This window comes from Saccopteryx leptura, chromosome 1, assembly GCF_036850995.1.
Source record: "Saccopteryx leptura isolate mSacLep1 chromosome 1, mSacLep1_pri_phased_curated, whole genome shotgun sequence".
Lineage (NCBI taxonomy): Eukaryota > Metazoa > Chordata > Mammalia > Chiroptera > Emballonuridae > Saccopteryx > Saccopteryx leptura.
The window spans coordinates 105,257,370-105,276,149 of record NC_089503.1 but is presented as its reverse complement, the minus strand read 5'-3'; the positions used below and the strand labels follow the sequence as shown (position 1 = coordinate 105,276,149).

General features: G+C 44.9%; 2 protein-coding genes across 2 annotated transcripts; one reads left to right on the top strand and one right to left on the bottom strand.

Moving 5' to 3' along the window:
• Positions 1 to 408: 408 nt before the first annotated feature.
• TIMM8B (translocase of inner mitochondrial membrane 8 homolog B) lies at positions 409 to 2,531 on the bottom strand. The gene is made up of 2 exons (XM_066373498.1): positions 2,366 to 2,531; positions 409 to 807 (listed from the first exon to the last, which is right to left on the bottom strand). Exons 1-2 carry the CDS (start codon positions 2,447 to 2,449, stop codon positions 640 to 642), a joined length of 252 nt encoding a protein of 83 aa, XP_066229595.1. The 5' UTR covers positions 2,450 to 2,531; the 3' UTR covers positions 409 to 639.
• A 106-nt stretch (positions 2,532 to 2,637) lies between these two features.
• SDHD (succinate dehydrogenase complex subunit D) lies at positions 2,638 to 14,912 on the top strand. Its single transcript, XM_066373486.1, has 4 exons — positions 2,638 to 2,791; positions 5,566 to 5,682; positions 8,238 to 8,382; positions 13,944 to 14,912. The coding sequence occupies exons 1-4, from the start codon at positions 2,740 to 2,742 to the stop codon at positions 14,107 to 14,109; spliced, it is 480 nt and encodes a 159-aa protein (XP_066229583.1). The 5' UTR covers positions 2,638 to 2,739; the 3' UTR covers positions 14,110 to 14,912.
• The last annotated feature ends 3,868 nt before the right edge of the window (positions 14,913 to 18,780 follow it).

The following is an 18,780-nucleotide window of genomic DNA, read 5'->3' as shown; positions in this document are numbered from 1 at the left end:
TAGCATTATGTCTATACTATAACAATACTGATTATAAGCAGAGGGTTGGTGAGTGGAACAAGGCCATGAAGCTGGTTGTTTCTGTTTGAGTCTTACCCTCCCCTTCCTCCCATAGTAGCAGGCCTGTCTTTCCCAACAAATACACGTTGCCCACTTTGTTTTTTGCCACGTTTACCTTTTCTGGGTCATGTATAAGTAATAAAGCTGTTTCCTATTCTTTATCTTCTTCCCTAAATTTTCTATGCCTTAGGCTGAGGCTTTAATGGTTCTTCTAGCTCCCTTAAAAATGGCTTAGGGTGGCTCTTCGAAACCTAAGACCTCCTATTTGCACTCCTAGCCTTGGAACATATTTATGTCTAGTATTTTTGCCAATCAGAGATCTTATTAAATCCTAAAATGGGATTTAAAAAAGGTTAGAGAATACACATTTATTGAATAACTTGTGATACAATGTGGAATTTATGAATTCCAAATAAATAAATTCCACTTTTTGAACATTTGATGTTATTTTTTAGCACCAACAGGCTTGGTAGTAGCCTGAAAGTTGACCTGACAGTGGGTTGACAACTTTTCCCACCTGTCCCTTCAATCTGCTTAATAACAAGTCCTGTGCTGCTTGTCATTCTCCCAGGGAATGGCCTACTGCCCTCCTTTCTGTACAATCTGGGCAAACCGACTGGTGATAGTAAGAGTAGTGTCAATGAAGCGGTCCACACAGCTAGAGAGACAATTTTCAGTGCGAGAGTCTAGGCGATTCCCTGGCTTCTCCACACATTTATCCCAACATAGCTCCATGAAGTGATGCACCTAAGAGGAAAGAAAAATAGTAACCTTTAGGGTCTGTGTATAGGTCTAACTGCCAATTTTAAAAAACCTTATTTTTTATTGATTTTTAGAGTCAAGACATACTTCCCACATATGCCTTGACCAGGCAAGCCTAGGGCTTTGAACCTGCATTCCAGGTTGACACTTTATACCCTGTGCCACCATAGGTTAGGCAATACTGCCAATATAATTTCTTTCCAATAAGCTATGGGCGCTCTCCTCACCTAATCTGTCTCCAACGTGGTCCAGAGCTTCATCCCTACACTGCAACAAACGTTTTATCATGTCCTTTTTTATTTTCTTCTTTATTAAAAAGTACTTTCCATCTAGTCACCTCTGTCGTTGCTTAATGCATCAATTTCTGCTAGCCACGCAGGGCACTCCCTTATTTAACCCCCACCCATACATACTGTTTGAATGAGGCCCACACAGCATATTCAACTTGACTCAATATTCCTGGAATGTCCTCCCCAAGATTTTACTCATTCTTCAAACAGTTCAAATTCTTACCTCTTTGAAGGCTATTGTCTATTAACTGTGTCAAGTCCTTAATCAGAATGTAAATTTTCAGGCAGGATCAATACCTTTTTCTAATATTCACAAACTAGCACCTGTGTGAACTGGGAAAGTGTAGTATAAGCTAATTACCTCTAACCACTGCATCTGTATCATTTTAAACCTACCCATCAAAGAGTAGTCCTTAACTTTTAGGGATCATGAACACATCTGAGGCTCCACTAAAAAAAAATGCACATACAGGTACAGAAAATTTATGCACTTCCATAATGTTCAGAACTCGGATTTCTAACCTCGGTTTTCATTCCGCGAACCCTCCCGCTTCCTAATGCTCCCCATCGGGGGAAGGAGAGGAAAAAAACCCATTTACCAAGGGTTCACTACTTTGGAGGCTGGGAACTAAGCACTCAGTCAATCCTCCCTGCGGTCCTAAACTATGACTTTGTCACCTTGGTTTAAAAGAAGTGGTTAGTGATTAGCGCTAACTAATGTCGCCAATAAGGGATCACGCCGGGGTTCCGACTACGCCGAAAGGGCTCCAAAATTCTTGTAAACTAATAGTTTAAATTGATTGCTGATTCCTTCAGAACCTTCTCCATTTTTTCCCAATAATCGTCTTCCACTCTATCATTTTCAAGTATATGATCGCATTTGATCTCCACAATCCATGGAAGCAATGGCGAAACCACGACGCAGAGCGGCAGGGTGTCCACTCTCGCCGCACGTGGCCTCTAAATGGGGGAGGCACGATCAGAACCTCGATCTTTCAAACGCCAGCTCCGAGAGCTCGCCGCCAAAACAAACTCCCGCGCCCTTGGGTCGCCCAAGTGTGCTTTTTCTGCTTTACACCTTCTCTTTCCCCCACCCTGCGCTTGCTGAACGGGCCTCAGCACCCCCGGTCACCCGCGGCAGAAGCGCCACAACTCGTTTCTTCCAAGCCTGGGGGCACCGGCGTAGAGTCCCGAGGATGCCAGGACCCGCACTTCACCCTCCTTCCGCGTCAACGTGCTCCCTGTCTCCTCACCTGGGCAGTGAACTGCGCCTTCTGCTGCTCTGCTGCCACCAATCGCTGCAACTCTGCCTCATCCAACTCCCCGAGTTCCGTCATTGTTCCCGTCGGCCTCCGGCCCTCTCGGCCCTTCCGGCCTGTCGGTGAGTGCGTGCTTCTGCGGCGGCTCCCGGCCAGCGCGCGTGCGCATGTTCAGTCCCAGTGCGTATGCGCTTGTGCAATGGTCCCGACCCGCGCGTGTGCGCATGTGCGGTGGGCGCTGCCAACCCCGACTTCCGGTTCAGCTCGCGTTTTCGTTTTTTTGTTTTTTTTTCCTAGTCGTCGTGGGGCGGGAGTTGCCCTATGACTGTTTCCGGGTTGCCGGGTGACCTTGAACGTTGAGAAGCGAGATGGCGAGTATCTGTAGGCTGAGCGTCCTCTGCGGGGCCGGAGGAGCCCGAGGTGAGCTGTCAGGAAGCCGGAGCTCTTTGCGCAGCAACCCGTTGGGGAAGGAGTGCGGGCAGGGTCGTCCGCGGGGCGGCGAGGCCTATTAGCGGGGAATTCCTCTTTCTCCCCTCCGGCCGCTTCTCCGAAACCGCGGCGGTGACTAGCATTGCCAGCGGGCTCGGATAATCACCCGACGTGGGGAGGGGCGAATCCGACGGAGAAGTCCTGAAAGCTACAGCCCTGCAGGCTGTACCTAGAGCTCCTCTCTCTCCGTCCTCTGTTCTTAGGATGCCCCCACCTGAATTGGGAATTGAGGCTCTCAGCCCCAGAGGCTGGCCGGCTGGTGTTCCCTGGAGTGCGTGGAGTTCAGTCATCACTGAGCTGGGCATCTGTGATATACTGTAGTAAGCTGGTGTAAATAAAACACTGTCTGGCCCTCAAAGGCGTTTCCTTTTTGTAGGGAAAGCTCATGAGAGCATAACTTAACAGCAGAAAACGGCTGTTGTGCTGTGCATAGACTTGTTAGGCCAGTCTCGAGGGAGACTATATTCGGCTGTCTGTTGGGAAGGAGGTGGGCCTACTTGGCGTCTGATGATGAGGATGGCCGCAGGAATACGGACAACACAGGTGGGGTCACTGGAATACGCAAAAGTAGTGACCAAGGTATAGAAACTGACTGTTAACAGAGAAAACAAAACAAGTGGGATGTTGTTAGAACTTGAAGCTCAGACTAAGGAGTGAGATGAACCTGGAAAGGTAAGGTGAACTGGGATCAAACGACAGTTTTATCTTTTGGGAAGTACGCATTTTGCCTGGTGTGCAGGGGAGCCACTGAAAGGTTTGACAGGTTTGCGCAGTTCCGATTGACCACTTTGATGGCAGTGTGGTAGATGGCTGTTGTGGGAGATGGGCAGGCTGAGACACAAGCCAGGTTGATGAGAGAGGGCACAGTTGTAGTATAGGCAAGGATGGTGAGGCGCTGAACTTCGAGAGTAGTACAAAGAAAAAAAAAATCTCAATAAATGTGTGATTTGGCAATTGATTTAATTTTTAGGGGGAAAGCCCTACATGACATCTAGGTTTTTGGGTAAAGTTGAAGAATAGCTGGAATGTTATTAAAGTGGGAGACATGCAAATAGGAGATAGTTTTGGATGAGAAAGTGAGTTGAAGGATAACCTTAGTTTTTGGCATGGCATGGTGAGCGTGAGGACCATATAGAATATCTCAGGGGTGAAACCCAGCAGGCACTTAAACTGTAGAGACATCAGGGCTGGAGAAGCAGAATTTGGGTGTCATCAGCTTATAGGCTGAGTGGACAGAATGGTGGGAGGTAGGCAGAGGAAGGAGGAAAGCAATGGGCAGAAGATACAATCCTGGGAAATTTAAGAGTGAATGCAGGCAGAAGTTTACATTACATTCTCTAATGCAGGTTAGAGAATCAAAGTGAACCAGAAGAGAGTTCTGTCAGAGAAAAGAATGGAGGAATATATTATTTAATTTTCAACACTATGAAATAAGTATTATTATTTCTGTTATACAAATGAGGACATTGAGGTTAGAGGGCCTATTTAACTTAATTGCTGATATCTTACAGCTAGTAAATGGTAGAGTTGGGTTAACTTAGGTTCAATTCCTGGTAAAGGTACACAGGAGAAGCAACCATCGCCCTCCCCCCTCCCCCTCTTCTCCCGCAGCCATGGCTCCAGTGGTTCCAGCAGTTTAGCCAGGGCACTGAGGATGGCTCCATGGCCTCACCTCCGGCCCTGAAATGGCTCCATTCGAGCAATGGCACAGTGGCCCCAGATGGGCAGAGCATCGGCCCCTAGTGGGCTTGCCTAGTAGATCCCAGTTGGGGCTCATGTGTGAGCCTGTCTGCCTCCCCGCCCCTCCCCCACTTAAAAAAAATTACAAGTGATCTGTGTGTTGTATGAGCATTTGTGGACATATGTAAAATAAAAGTTATATAAATGCTCTAAAAAAAAAAGTACAAGTGGAGAAATTGATCTTGAAAAGGAGGATGGTAGTAGAGGAATTTCCTAAACTAGACTGAATTCCTTGAGGACAAACACTGTATCTTATCTTATGTCTTACTTCAGTGCAGAGGAGATGAATAAATGGAAGGAGAAAGCTTTAATTTTATTTTTTTTGTGATAGAAACAGAGAGACAGGGACAGACAGACAGGAAGGGAGAGAGATGAAAAGCATCAATTCTTCATTGCGGCTCCTTAGTTGTTCATTGATTGCTTTCCCATATGTGCCTTGATGGGGGGGGGGGGGTGAAGGTCCTGCAGTAGAGCAAGTGACCCCTTGCTCAAGCCAGCAACCTTGGGCTTCAAAGCCAGTAACCTTTGGGCTCAGGCTAGCGACCATCGGGCCATGTCTGTGATCCAGTGCTCAAGCTAGTGACCCTGTGCTCAAGCTGGTGAGCCCATACTCAAGCCAGATGAGCCCACACTCAAGCTGGTGACCTCAGGGTTTCGAACTTAGGTCCACTGTGTCCCAGTTCGATGCTCTATCCTCTGTGCCACTGCCTAGTCGGGCACTTTAATTTTTAAAAATGGTAAAAGTGAAGCCCTTTTACATTAGTGGTGTGTTGATTTTTTAGTCTTTTCAGTGGCTACTTAGTCTGACTTCACAGCAACCTGGTGAAATAGATGCTATCCTTATTTTATAGGTGAGATGTTATTCCCTACTTGGGTTGAAGTAGCTTGTATACGGTTGTTTAGAAAGTCCATTGATGCTGTTACCAGAGATATGCTTATGATTCCCTGAATATCTCTTCCTTCAGCTCTCTTTCTCCGAACCCAAGTGGTCAGACCGGCTCAGATCTCAGCGTTTCTCCAGGACCAACCTACCACAGGATGGTGTGGAATACAGCACATTCACCTGTCACCTAGCCGCCATTGTAAGTGTTCTTCATTGCTGCTGCTCTCTAGGGTCTGGCTGTCTTGATCTGAACTTATCATGTCTTTGGGAGGACTTGTTTTCTGTGAGGGAGCTCTCATGTCCAACTCTGTCAAATGAAGACCATACCTACACCTTTGGGCAGGCAACGTCAACATGGTTAAATGTTGCCATTTACACTCAGAGCCTTCTGGTACAAGTCTTTGGATTTTTAATTAAAAAAAAATAAAAGCTCTGCCTGACCAGGCGGTGGCACAGTGGATAGAGCATTGGACTGGGACTTGGAGAACCCAGGTTTGAAACTCCGAGGTCGCCAGCTTGAGTGCGGGCTCCTCCGGTTTGAGCATGGGTTCCCCAGCTTGAACACGGGGTCACTGGCTTGAATGTGGGATTATAGACCCCCATGGACCCTGGCTTGAAACCCAAGGTCACTGGCTTCAGCAAGGGGTCACTCATTCTGCTATAGCCCCCTGGTCAAGGCACATACGAGAAAGCAATCAATGAACAACTAAGATGCTACAATGGAGAATTGATGCTTCCCATCTCTCTCGCTTCCTGTCTGTTCCTCTCTCTGAGTTTCTCTTTGTAAAAAATAAAAAATGGTCATGTATATTTATAGTTGTAATTAACTTGTTTATTTTTATTTAAGTTGATAATAAAATCATAGTATTTTTTGTATGACTACTGTATAGATCAGCGGTTCGCGACCCACAGGTTGATAACCACTGGTATAGATAGTACTAAATGTCTTAGAACATCTGTAGGTGAATAATGAGTTAACTGTATTACCATTTTTGAAGTCTGAAAATATCAGTATTTTACAGAAAAACAGTTCTCTTGATTCTTAAATCAACCACTTAGATATAATTGTATCTGAGTTATGAGAAATTAGGTAAATGTAGTCTTTGCTTTTTAGAATATTTTTATCTTAGAAAAGTTTTTGTTTCCACATTTGTTTGCTTAGGTTAATTAGATTTAGCAGAGGAGTTATAACTTGGGGTGCATGATACTGAAGTAAAGCCCTGAAGTTGTATGCATAGTTTTTTTTTTGTGTGTGTGACACAGAGACAGAAAGAGAGGGACAGATAGGGAAGACAGAGAGGAAGGGAGAGAGGTGATAAGCATCAAATCTTTGTTGCGACACCTTAGTTGTTCATTGATTGCTTTCTATATGTACCTTGACCGGGGTGAGGGGCTACAGCAGACCGACTGACCCCTTACTTGAGCCAGCGACTTTGGGCTCAAGCTGGTGAGCTTTGCTCAAACCAGATGAGCCCGTGCTCAAGCTGGCTACCTCGGGGTTTCAAATCTGGGTCCTGTGCTTCCCAGTCCAACACTCTATTTACTGCGCCACCGCCTGGTCAGTCTGCATAGTTTTTTTTTTTTTTAATTTTTTTGTTTCTACAGGGACAGAGAGAGAGTCAGATAGAGGGATAGATAGGGACAAACAGACAGGAATGGAGAGAGATGAGAAGCATCAATCATCAGTTTTTCGTTGTGACACCGTAGTTGTTCATTCATTGCTTTCTCGTATGTTCCTTGACCGTGGGCCTTCAGCAGACTGAGTAACCCCATGCTCAAGCCAGTGACCTTGGGTCCATGCTAGTGAGCTTTTTGCTCAAACCAGATGAGCCCTCACTCAAGCTGGCAACCTTGGGGTCTCGAACCTGGGTCCTTCTGCATCCCAGTCTGACGCTCTATCCACTGCGCCACTGCCTGGTCAGGCCAGTCTGCATAGTTTTTAATGCATGAGTCCATGTGCATTTTTCTAGGAAGTCACTTCTTCCTTTTATTAGATTCCCAAGGGGGTCTGTAACCAAAAACAAAAGACAATAGCTCTTAGAGCAATGATTATAGCCCGTTCTGTCTTGCACTTGCTTCAGCTCTCATGTGCCATTTTTGTTTGTAAGCAACTGGACAGAACAGGGACCACAGTCCTGAAAGTTGACATCAGAACTCTGCTTCTCTTTTAAGTTGGCTGGTTTAGTTTTGTCTTAGGATTTTTTTTAAAAATGTTTATTTTATTAATTTTAGAGAGAGGAAGAGAGAGAGAGAGAGAGGAACATCAGTCTGTGTCCTACTGGGGATTGAACTGGCAACCTTGGTGCTTTGGAACGATTCTCTAATCAGCCAAGCTTTCTAGTCAGGGCTTTTTTGGGAGGATTTTTAACATTACTTCCAAAGATTAGAGGGTATGAGAAAAAGTTAACGTTTTAAAGGAATTTCTCAAGTGTTACTAATATTCATAAGGTGTCCATTACACCGAAGTCCAAGATTGGTAATTCTCCAAAGATGTCTTGTCCCTCATCTTGCTGGTAAAGTAAGGTGGATCTGTTTTCTGATCAACATATGAAGGTGTTGAGACACTTTAATCTGAAAAACAGAGATAGCATGTCTTTCACTTACCCTGTGTATCCTACCCGCTAAGCTCAGAGTTAAGTCCTGCATGCATACTGTTTGCTGTTCTGTCAATTTGGGTTTCTTTATGGCGGGTACTGATACGAGAGATAGGCCTACCCCTTCAGCTCTTACGGATCTGGTCCTTCCTTTCTATAGCTGGTTCCAAGGCTGCATCTCTCCACTGGACTGGAGAGAGGGTTGTCAGTGTTTTGCTCCTGGGCCTACTTCCAGCTGCTTATGTGAATCCTTCCACTACGATGGATTACTCCCTGGCCGCAGTCCTCACTCTCCACAGTCACTGGCAAGTACAGCTTTACTTTCAGGATTATATTGGGTGCTCAGAGTGTTTGCTGTGAGCTTGTTTCAATATTGCATATAAGGGGCATGTTGATTGAGATATTCAAAACCTGTAGAAAACATTCAAACATAAAATATTCCTCTGTCCAGATTTATATATCTACCTGTCCATTCAGTGTCTTCACTTCCATATCTAACAGGCACCTCAAATGTAGCAAATTATAAAACAGTTTCTGATGTCCCCCACTTTTTTTTTTTTTTTTTTTGTATTTTTCCGGAATTGGAAAGGGGGAGGCAGTCAGACAGACTCCTGCATGCGCCTGACCGGGATCCACCCGGCATGCCCATCAGGGGGCGATGCTCTGCCCATCTTGGGGCATCGCTCTTTTGCAACCAGAGCCATTCTAGCGCCTGAGGCAGAGGCCATAGAGCCATCCTCAATGCCCGGGCCAACTTTGCTCTAATGGAGCCTTGGCTGCAGGAGGGGAAGAGAGAGACAGAGAGGAAGGAGAGGGGGAGGGGTGGAGAAGCAGATGGGCGCTTCTCCTGTGTGCCCTGGCCGGGAATCGAACCCAGGACTCCTGCACACCAGGCCGATGCTCTACCACTGAGCCAACCAGCCAGGGCCTGATGTCCCCCACTTTTAAAAATTATCCTAAATTTAACTTTGCCAAAATCACTTTTTTCTTTCACATCTCTTTTTAAAAAAAAATTTGTTTTTCAAGATTTTATTTATTCATTTTAGAGAGAGAAGAGAGGAAGGAGGAGGAAGTATCAACTTCCATATGTGCCTTGACCAGGCAAGCCCAGGGTTTTGAACTGGCAACCTTAGCGTTCTAGGTTGACACTTTACCCACTGCGCCACCAAAGGCCAGGCCTCACATCTCTCTTTTTTTTTTTTTTTTTTTGTATTTTTCTGAAGCTGGAAATGGGGAGAGACAGTCAGACAGACTCCCGCATGCGCCCGACCTGGATCCACCCGGCACGCCCACCAGGGGCGATGCTCTGCCCACCAGGGGGCGATGCTCTGCCCCTCCGGGGCGTCGCTCTGCTGCGACCAGAGCCACTCTAGCGCCTGGGGCAGAGGCCAAGGAGCCATCCCCAGTGCCCGGGCCATCTTTGCTCCAATGGAGCCTTGGCTGCGGGAGGGGAAGAGAGAGACAGAGAGGAAGGGGCGGTGGAGAAGCAAATGGGCACTTCTCCTATGTGCCCTGGTCAGGAATCGAACCTGGGTCCCCTGCATGCCAGGCCAACGCTCTACCGCTGAGCCAACCGGCCAGGGCCACATCTCTCTTTATTCTCCCTTAAAACCTTCTTTCCTATTCTTTCTGACTCAATTAAATCTAGTTGCTCAGGCCAAAAATTCTTGGAGTCATTCTGGATATTTCTTTCCTCCTTAGCTGACATGTAGTTTGTCATCTCCTTCTGTTAGCTCTGTCCTTTCAGTGCAGCCTGAGTCATCACTGCACACCACCTCTCCTTCACCAGCCTTAAGTCGTGCCTCCTTGCTAGTTTTCTGTTTCTGTTCCTGCTCTCCTTCTGCCTGCACTGTCCATATTACAGCCAGAGTGACATTTTTCTTTTGTTTTTTACAGAGCCAGAGAGCCAGAGAGAGGGATAGATAGGGACAGACAGACAGGAATGGAGAGAGATGAGAAGCATCAATCATTAGTTTTTTGTTGCGACACCTTAGTTGTTCATTGATTGCTTTCTCATATGTGCCTGGACTGTGGGGCTATAGCAGACCGAGTGACCCCTTGCTCGAGCCAGCGACCTTGGGTCCAAGCTGGTGAGCCTTGCTCAAACCAGATAAGCCTGTGCTCAAGCTGGCGACCTTGGGGTCTCGAACCAGGGTCCTCTGCATCCTAGTCCGACGCTCTATCCACTGTGCCATCGCCTGGTCAGGCAGAGTGACATTTTTAAAAGTAAAATTACAGTTATCCAAAGAAGATATAGTCAATAAATACATGAAAAAATGCTCCTCATCATTTGTTACCAAAGAAATGCAAATCAAAACTACAGTGAGACACCACTTTACACCCACTAGGATGGCTGTACTGAAACAGCTGGACAGTAACAAGTATTTCAAGGATGTCAGAAAGTTGGAGTCTTTGTATATCTCAGTTGGAAATATAAAATGTTGCAACCTCTTTGGGAAACAGTTTAGAAGTTCCACAAAAAGCTTTATTTTCCATATGAGACTGGAAGATTCCACTTTGAGAAATATACGCTCTCTAAATTGAAAACATATAAAGGCTCTGGCCGGTTGGCTCAGTGGTAGAGTATTGGCTCAGCGTGTGGATGTCCTGGATTTGATTCCTGGTCAGGGCACACAGGAGAAGTACCCCTCTGCTTTTCCACCCCTCCCCCCCTTTCTCTCTCTCTCTCCCCCCCTCCTGTGGCCATGGTTCAATTGGAGGTAGTTGGACTAGGGTGCTGAGGATGGCTTCATGGCCTTTATCTCAGGCGCTAAGAAGAGCTTGGTTGCTGAGCAATGGAGCAGTGCTCCAGATGGGCAGAGCATTGCCCCCTAGTCGGCTTGCTGGGTGGATCCTCGTGGGGGCACATGCAGTAGTCTGTTTCTGTGTCCCCTCCTCTCATTGAATAAAAGAAAAAAAGGAAAGAAAACATAATCCCACATAAAACTTGTGCAGTAATGTTTATAGCAGTGTTATTTATAGTAGCTGAAAAGTGGAAACTATCCAAATGCCTATCAACTGATGGATAGCTAAAAAATGTGATCTGGTATATGTGACTACAGCCATGCCTCACTGATAGTGCAGATTCAGTTCTAGACAACCTCATAAAATGTGTGTTGCAGTAATGTGAGTCACTTTTTTTTGTTTCCTAGTGCAGATAAAAGTTTTTTACACTATATATACTACAGTGTATTAAGTGTACAATATCATGTCTAAAAAAAGTGCATACCTTGATTAAGAAATCCTCTTGCTTTAGGCCCTGGCTGGTTGGCTCAGCGGTAGAGCGTCAGCCTGGTGTGCAGGAGTCCCGGGTTCGATTCCCGGCCAGGGCACACAGGAGAGGCGCCCATTGCTTCTCCACACCTCCCCCTCTCCTTCTTCTCTGTCTCTCTCTTCCCCTCCCGCAGCGAGGCTCCATTGGAGCAAAGATGGCCCAGGTGCTGGGGATGGCTCTGTGGCCTCTGCCTCAGGTGCTAGAATGGCTCTGGACGCAACAGAGCGACGCCCCAGAGGGGCAAAGCATCACCCCCTGGTGGGCATGCGAGGTGGATCCCGGTTGGGCGCATGCGGGAGTCTGTCTGACTGCCTCCCCGTTTCCAGCTTCGGAAAAATGAAAAAAAAAAAAAAAAAAGAAAGAAATCCTCTTGCTAAAAAACACTAACCATTATCTGATCCTTCAGCAAGTCATCAGTTTTTTCTGTTGAAAGGTCTTGCCCTAGTAATAGTAACATCAAAGATCACCGTAGCAGATACAGAATTACCAAAATGCGACAGAGAGATGAAGTGAGCCAATGCTGTTGGAAAAATGGTACCAATAAACTTGCCTGATGCAGGGGTTGCTGCAAACTGCAGTGCCTGCAAAATGCAGAGAAGCCTGGGGCAATGAAAGGAGGTATGCTGTGTTCTTCGCCCACAAAGGATGAAGCGCTGGCACATGGCACACATGGCGAACCTTGACAACACTGTAGTGAAATACACTCAACATGAAAGGCCATGTGTTGTATAATTGCATGGGTATAAAATGTCCAGAACAAACAAATCTACACACACAAAACAAATCAGTGGTTGGGTAATGGGCTATTAGATACAGGGTTTCTTTTTGAAGTGAAGAAAGTATTCTGGAGTTAAATAGTGATGGTGTTGCACAGCTCTGTGATCCTATTAAAAGTCAGTTGTACACTTAAAAAGGGTTAATTTTATAGTATGTGAATTTTATCTCAGTGAAACTGCTATTTAAAAAAGTAAAATTTGCCTGACCAGGTGGTGGCGCAGTGGATAGAGCGTCGGACTGGGATGTAGAAGGACCCAGGTTCGAGACCCCGAGGTCGCCAGCTTGAGTGCGGGCTCAACTGGTTTGAGCAGAGCTCACCAGCTTGGACCCAAGGTCACTGGCTCGAGCAAAGGGTTACTCAGTCTGCTGAAGGCCCATAGTCAGGGCACATATGAGAAAGCAATCGAACAACTAAGACTAAGGTGTCGCAACTAAAAGCTGATGATTGATGCTTCTCATGTCTCTCTCCGTTCCTGTCTGTCTGTCCCTATCTATCCCTCTCTCTGACTCTCTCTCTGTCTCTGTAAAAAAAAAAAAAAAAAAGTAAAATTAGCTCAACCTCTTTTCGTGACTGCCAAGGCCCGATGTGATCTGTCCCTGCCTTCTGATCTCTTGTGTTCATCAGCTACACTCACCTCCTTGTCACTTTTGTTTGGAATGTCTTCTCATTCCTTCCCACAGTGTTATTTCCCTACACATGTGCACTCCTCCTCTCCCCCAGAGTGAGTGTTCATAGGCCAGGGTGCCATCTTATTTGCGGTGCTCCCTGCGCCTGCAGCAGGTTCTGGCATAATAATATCTGCTTAAGTCATTGTTTGTGAATTGATGACAAACTCTGTAGAGCATTGTTTTAGTTTTTGTTTTTTTTTTATTTTTTTTTAAGTGAGAGGTGGGCACGCAGGGAGGCAAAGTGACAGACTCCTGCATGCGCCCTGACCAGGATCCACCTGGCAAGCCCACTAGGGATTGATGTTCTGCCCATGTGGGGCTACTGCTCCATTGCTCTGAATGAAGCTATTTCAGTGCCTCAGGTGGAGGCCATGCAGTCATCCTCAGCGCCCAGGGCCAACTTGTTCAAACCATTTGAGCCATGGCTGCGGGAGAGGAAGAGTGAGAGAGAGAGAGAGAGAGAGAGAGAGAGAAGGGGAAGGGGTGGAGAAGCAGATGGTCGCTTCTCTTGTGTGCCCTGACTGGGAATTGAACCTGGGACTTCCATATGCCAGGTTGACACTCTACTGCTGAGCCATCCGGCCAGGTCTGTTTTAGTTTTTTAAAAAAACAAGATTTTTGTGAGACTAAGAGACATGGACAGGAGTGTGGTGGTTACGGGGGGTGGGGGTAGGGAGGGGGGGAGGGGGAGGGGTACAAAGAAAACTGGATAGAGAGTGACGGAGGACGATCTCTCTTTGGGTGATGGGTATGCAACAGAACTAAATGACAAAATAACCTGGAAATGTTTTCTTTGAATATATGTACCCTGATTTATTGATGTCACCCCATTTAAATAAAAATTTATTTATTAAAAAATAAAAATAAAAAAAAAATAAAAAAATAAAAAAACCCCCAAAAAACAAAAAAAACACAAGATTTTGTAGATAGGGTAGTAGTTAGTTACTATCTCTGACAGAAATGACCCTGAAAATTGAATCTGGAGACTGGGAAGATGTCTTTATTACCAGGAAGCGCTTGATTCCTTTGTGTTGGGTTATGACTCATTGCATTTTGAAACTGATTATCTTTTTGTAGTCAGGTTATCTGTGGAGCCTGCTAACTCCATTTGTGATTTTTCATGTGTCCTGTGATTTCTTTCCTTAGGGGCCTCGGACAAGTTGTTACTGACTATGTTAAAGGGAATGCACTGCAGCCAGCTGCCCACATGGGCCTTCTGGCCCTCTCTGCGCTCACTTTTGCCGGGCTTTGTTATTTCAACTACCATGATGTGGGCATCTGCAAAGCTGTTGGCATGCTGTGGAAGCTCTGACCTTTTTGGCTTTACATCTTGAGAATTGATTGTACACCTCTTTGCCTCTGCTCTGTCATGCCATTCATCTCACAATAAGGAGGAAATAACAGATAAGTCCATTGGTGAGGTAAATCTCTTTTAATCAACAGGTTAGTTTTAGAATTTAATCTATGAGGAAAAGGTTTGAGAGGAATTGTATCCAAGAAATTGTGAGACTGCGTTCTAGATTCTGGTGAGTTAATGATGTCTTCCAGCTTCTCACAAGACTCACAGTCTGACTGAACATTGTCTATAAGCTTTCGCATTTTAGTGTATCATACTCGTAAAGGGAATTCAGCTTTATTACTATCAATACCTGATTGGACTTCTATATTTGCCCTGGGAATGGTGGAGAAAGGGAAAAACGACTAATTCAACTAGTTTATGTAAAGACTGCAGAACGTGGGCAGTACTTAATGTTTGAAAACTTCCCCCTTGTTCAGTTGGTACTAGTCACTGATGGTTATGGCTTTGGGAAACTTTAAGATAGGAAATGCTAGTATTTCAAATTACTAATTTCTAAATCTTGGGAAAAAGAGCCTGGAGGGCTTCTGAATATAGAGAAGTCAAAGAGGCCTCCTTGCAGTTGTATCCAAATACTACAGATTCTAAACTGAGGCTTAACCAACTCTAATGTGTTCATTTGGTTTGTTCTGAAATAATCTGTTCACAAATGTAAAACTAAGTAATATATTATTTTCCCATTGTGAGAATTCTATGAAAATAAAGTTTTTTATGAAATTCTGTATAATAAAAATGTATTCTACTCTTTTATGTATTAACTGTCCCTAGTTTTATTCAACAGAACTGCATGTGTATTGCGTCTATAGCACTAACACAGGATTGTGTGTTTAATTTCCTTCTGAGGCTCCACAGTTTTTTAAGTCAGACATAAAGCACTGTAACACAAAAAGACTCACATGTAATAGGCAGACATATACTGAGTATAGATAGTTTGGTGTGGGGAAAATATTAGAAGAATTAGAATTAGGTCCAGATTGTGGTGTTCTGTGAATGCCAGCCTTTGGAATTCAGGTTCTATTCTGTGTACAGTTAGTCTGGTCTGTAGGGAATGTAGGCCTGATGGCTGATTCTCTTAGCAACTAGAGGTACTGGGACTTGGCGCATTTCACTCAGGACCTTACTGGGCAGCTGAGGTAAACTGTTAATGGGAAGCTGGCCAGAAGGGTAAGTGTGTTTATAAATGTCTGTGCTAGTTAAACATAAGCTCCCCTTAACATACTGTGGCCATGTAGGAGATTTGGATGTATATTCAGGTTTAGGAAGAGGTGATTCGTTCTGTTGTGGGGTGGGTTAAAGGTTTCAAAAGAGATGTCTGAATAGCAGTAGTTCACAAAGGAGTAGTGGTGCGGGGCCAGTCCTCCCTGCGGAGGGAGGATTTTATTACTGATGTTTAGCATTGCTATTTTGTAATGGTGATAAAAAGATTGAACTTTAGTCAGTTTTATTATTTTAAAATTCTCTGTTAAAAAGCAGCCTGACCTTTAATTAATTTTATTGTTTTAAAATTCTGTATCGACAGTGACCCCCACTTAGTGTTGTTCCTCTCCCTCCCCAACTCCCAGGATATGACTACTGTAAAATGGAATTAAATGTAGTCAAAACAGGGAAGGCTGTAATGGGACAGTGTGCGAATCCTGTAGCTATCACCAGTGCCATCAGATCCTAGTTTGGAGTTGGAAGGGTGTCTGATGTTAATGGCTTCATTAGATGGTGACTGCGAAAGTGGAGGTCTTGTGTGCTCCTCAGGTTGGTTTTGTAATTAGGCAGAGCTGAGCTGTCACTGCAAAATAGCAGGTGGCTGGGAGCTACTGGAGCAGCAGGGAGAGGGAGGCCGGAGCCAGCAGCAGCAAGTGGTGAGGGTAAGAACGACTAGATCAGAAATCTGCTTCAGAGGAATTTAGGTGACATTAGCCCTTTGAGTAGTGAGATTTTTTTTTCATGCTCACTGACTCCCGGGAGGGAGTTTTTTTTCAAAAACTGAAATTGGTTCCAGTTTTATTAACTTAAAATCATGTTTGTTTGATAACCAATTTATGGAAACAAGAACATACATTTGCCTTTTTTTTTTAACATTGCCTTAAACATTTTTAAAATAAATCGATCATACTCTGGATGGTCAGGAGGCATGAGGACATACATGAACGTTTGTACTACTCAAAGGGTTAGGAAGGCTAAGCTAGAGTCAGAAAGACTTTAAAGGGTCAAGTGGAAGAAAGGGCTGGAACTTTGATAGTGGCAGTGTAAGATAGGATTCAAGTTCACAAGGTATTGTAGAAGTTAAAAAATGCATTGAAAGCCTGTTCTGCATCTATTGATAAGATCATATGTTTTTTGTCCTTTGTTTTGTTGATGTGTACTATGTTGATTGATTTACCTATGTTGAACCATCCTTGTGCTCCTGGAATGAATCCCCCTTGATCATGATGTATTTTTTTTTTTTTTTTTTTTGCATTTTTCTGAAGCTGGAAACAGGGAGAGACAGTCAGACAGACTCCCGCATGCGCCCGACCGGGATCCACCCGGCACGCCCACCATGGGGCAACGCTCTGCCCTCCAGGGGGCGATGCTCTGCCCATCCTGGGCGTCGCCATATTGCGACCAGAACCACTCTAGCGCCTGGGGCAGAGGCCAAGGAGCCATCCCCAGTGCCCGGGCCATCTTTGCTCCAATGGAGCCTTGGCTGCGGGAGGGGAAGAGAGAGACAGAGAGGAAAGCGTGGCGGAGGGGTGGAGAAGCAAATGGGCGCTTCTCCTGTGTGCCCTGGCCGGGAATCGAACCCGGGTCCTCCGCACGCTAGGCCAACGCTCTACCGCTGAGCCAACCAGCCAGGGCCTGTGATGTATTTTTTTAATGTGTTGTTGTATTCAATTTGCTAGTATTTTGTTTAGGATTTTTGCATCTGTATTCATTAGAAATATTGGTCTGAAGTTTGTGTTGTCCTTGCCGGGTTTTGGTATCAGAATTGTGTTGGTCTCATAAAATGTGTTAGGGAGTATTGCTTCTGTTTTTTGGAAGACTTTGAGAAGGATTGGTATGAAATCTAGGAATGTTTGGTAGAATTCAGTAGTTTAGCCATCTGATCCTAGACTTAATTTGGGGGAGGTTTTTGATAGTTACTCCTATTTTCTCCCTGCATATGGGTCTATTGAGGTTTTCCACTTCTTTGTGACTCAGTCTAGGAGGATTGCATAGTTCTAGGAATTTATCCATTTCCTCTAGGATGTTGAATTTGTTGACATATAATTTTTCATAGTACTTTAGTATGATCCTTTGTAAATCTATGATATCTTTGGTAATTTTTCCTCTTTCATTTTGGGTTTTGTATATGAGTCCTTTCTCTTTTCCTTAGTGAGTCTAGTGAGTGGTTTGTCAGTTTTATTGATCTTTTCAAAGAACCAGCTCTTTGTTGTATTAATTTTTTCTATAGTTTTATTCTCTATTTCATTTAGTTCTGCTCTAACTTACACTCCTTTCTTCTGACTTTGGGTTGCCTTTGTTCTTTTTCTAGTTTTTTAACATGTGATGTTAGGTTGTTTACTTGGGATCTCTCTTGTTTCTTTTTTTTTTTTTTATTCTTTTTTCTTTTTTCATTTTTCTGAAGTTTGGAAACAGGGAGAGACAGTCAGACAGACTCCCGCATGCGCCCGACCGGGATCCACCTGGCACGCCCACCAGGGGCGACGCTCTGCCCACCAGGGGGCGATGCTCTGCCCATCCTGGGCGTCGCCATGTTGCGACCAGAGCCACTCTAGCGCCTGAGGCATAGGCCACAGAGCCATCCCCAGCGCCCGGGCCATCTTTGCTCCAATGGAGCCTTGGCTGCGGGAGGGGAAGAGAGAGACAGAGAGGAAAGCGCGGCGGAGGGGTGGAGAAGCAAATGGGCGCTTCTCCTGTGTGCCCTGGCCGGGAATCGAACCCGGGTCCTCCGCACGCTAGGCCGACGCTCTACCACTGAGCCAACCGGCCAGGGCTCTCTTGTTTCTTGATATAAGCCTGTAATGATATAAACTTCCCTCTTATTACTGCTTTCGCTGCATCCCAGAGGTTTTGGATGAGACATGTTGTAGAGGCTGTGGAAAAAAAGCAACCCTCATTCACTGCTGGTGGGAATGTAAACTGGTACAGCCATTACGAAATAAAATAAGGTGATTTTTAAAAAAATAAAGAATAGAACTACCTTATGACCCATCATCCCTCTACTGAGTATCTACCCAAGAAACTTGAAAACTTTGGTACACAAAGACACATGCACCCCCATGTTAATTGTAGCATTATTCACAGTGGCCAAGACATGGAAACAACCAAAGTATCCTTTGATAGAGGATTGGATAAAGAAGATGTACACATGCACACACAATGGATACTACTCAACCATAAGAAATGATGACATATGACATTTATAACAACATGGATGGACCTTGAGAACTTTATACTGAGTGAGATAAATCAGAAAAAGCTAAGAACTATCAATATATGATTTCACACATAGGTGGGATATAAAACAGACTCATGATGGATATAGATAAAGGTGAAGCGGTTATCAGGGGAAGGGGGTTGTGGGGCAAGAAGTATCAACTCATAGTTGTTTCACTTTATTTGTTCATTGATTGCTTGTCATATGTGCCT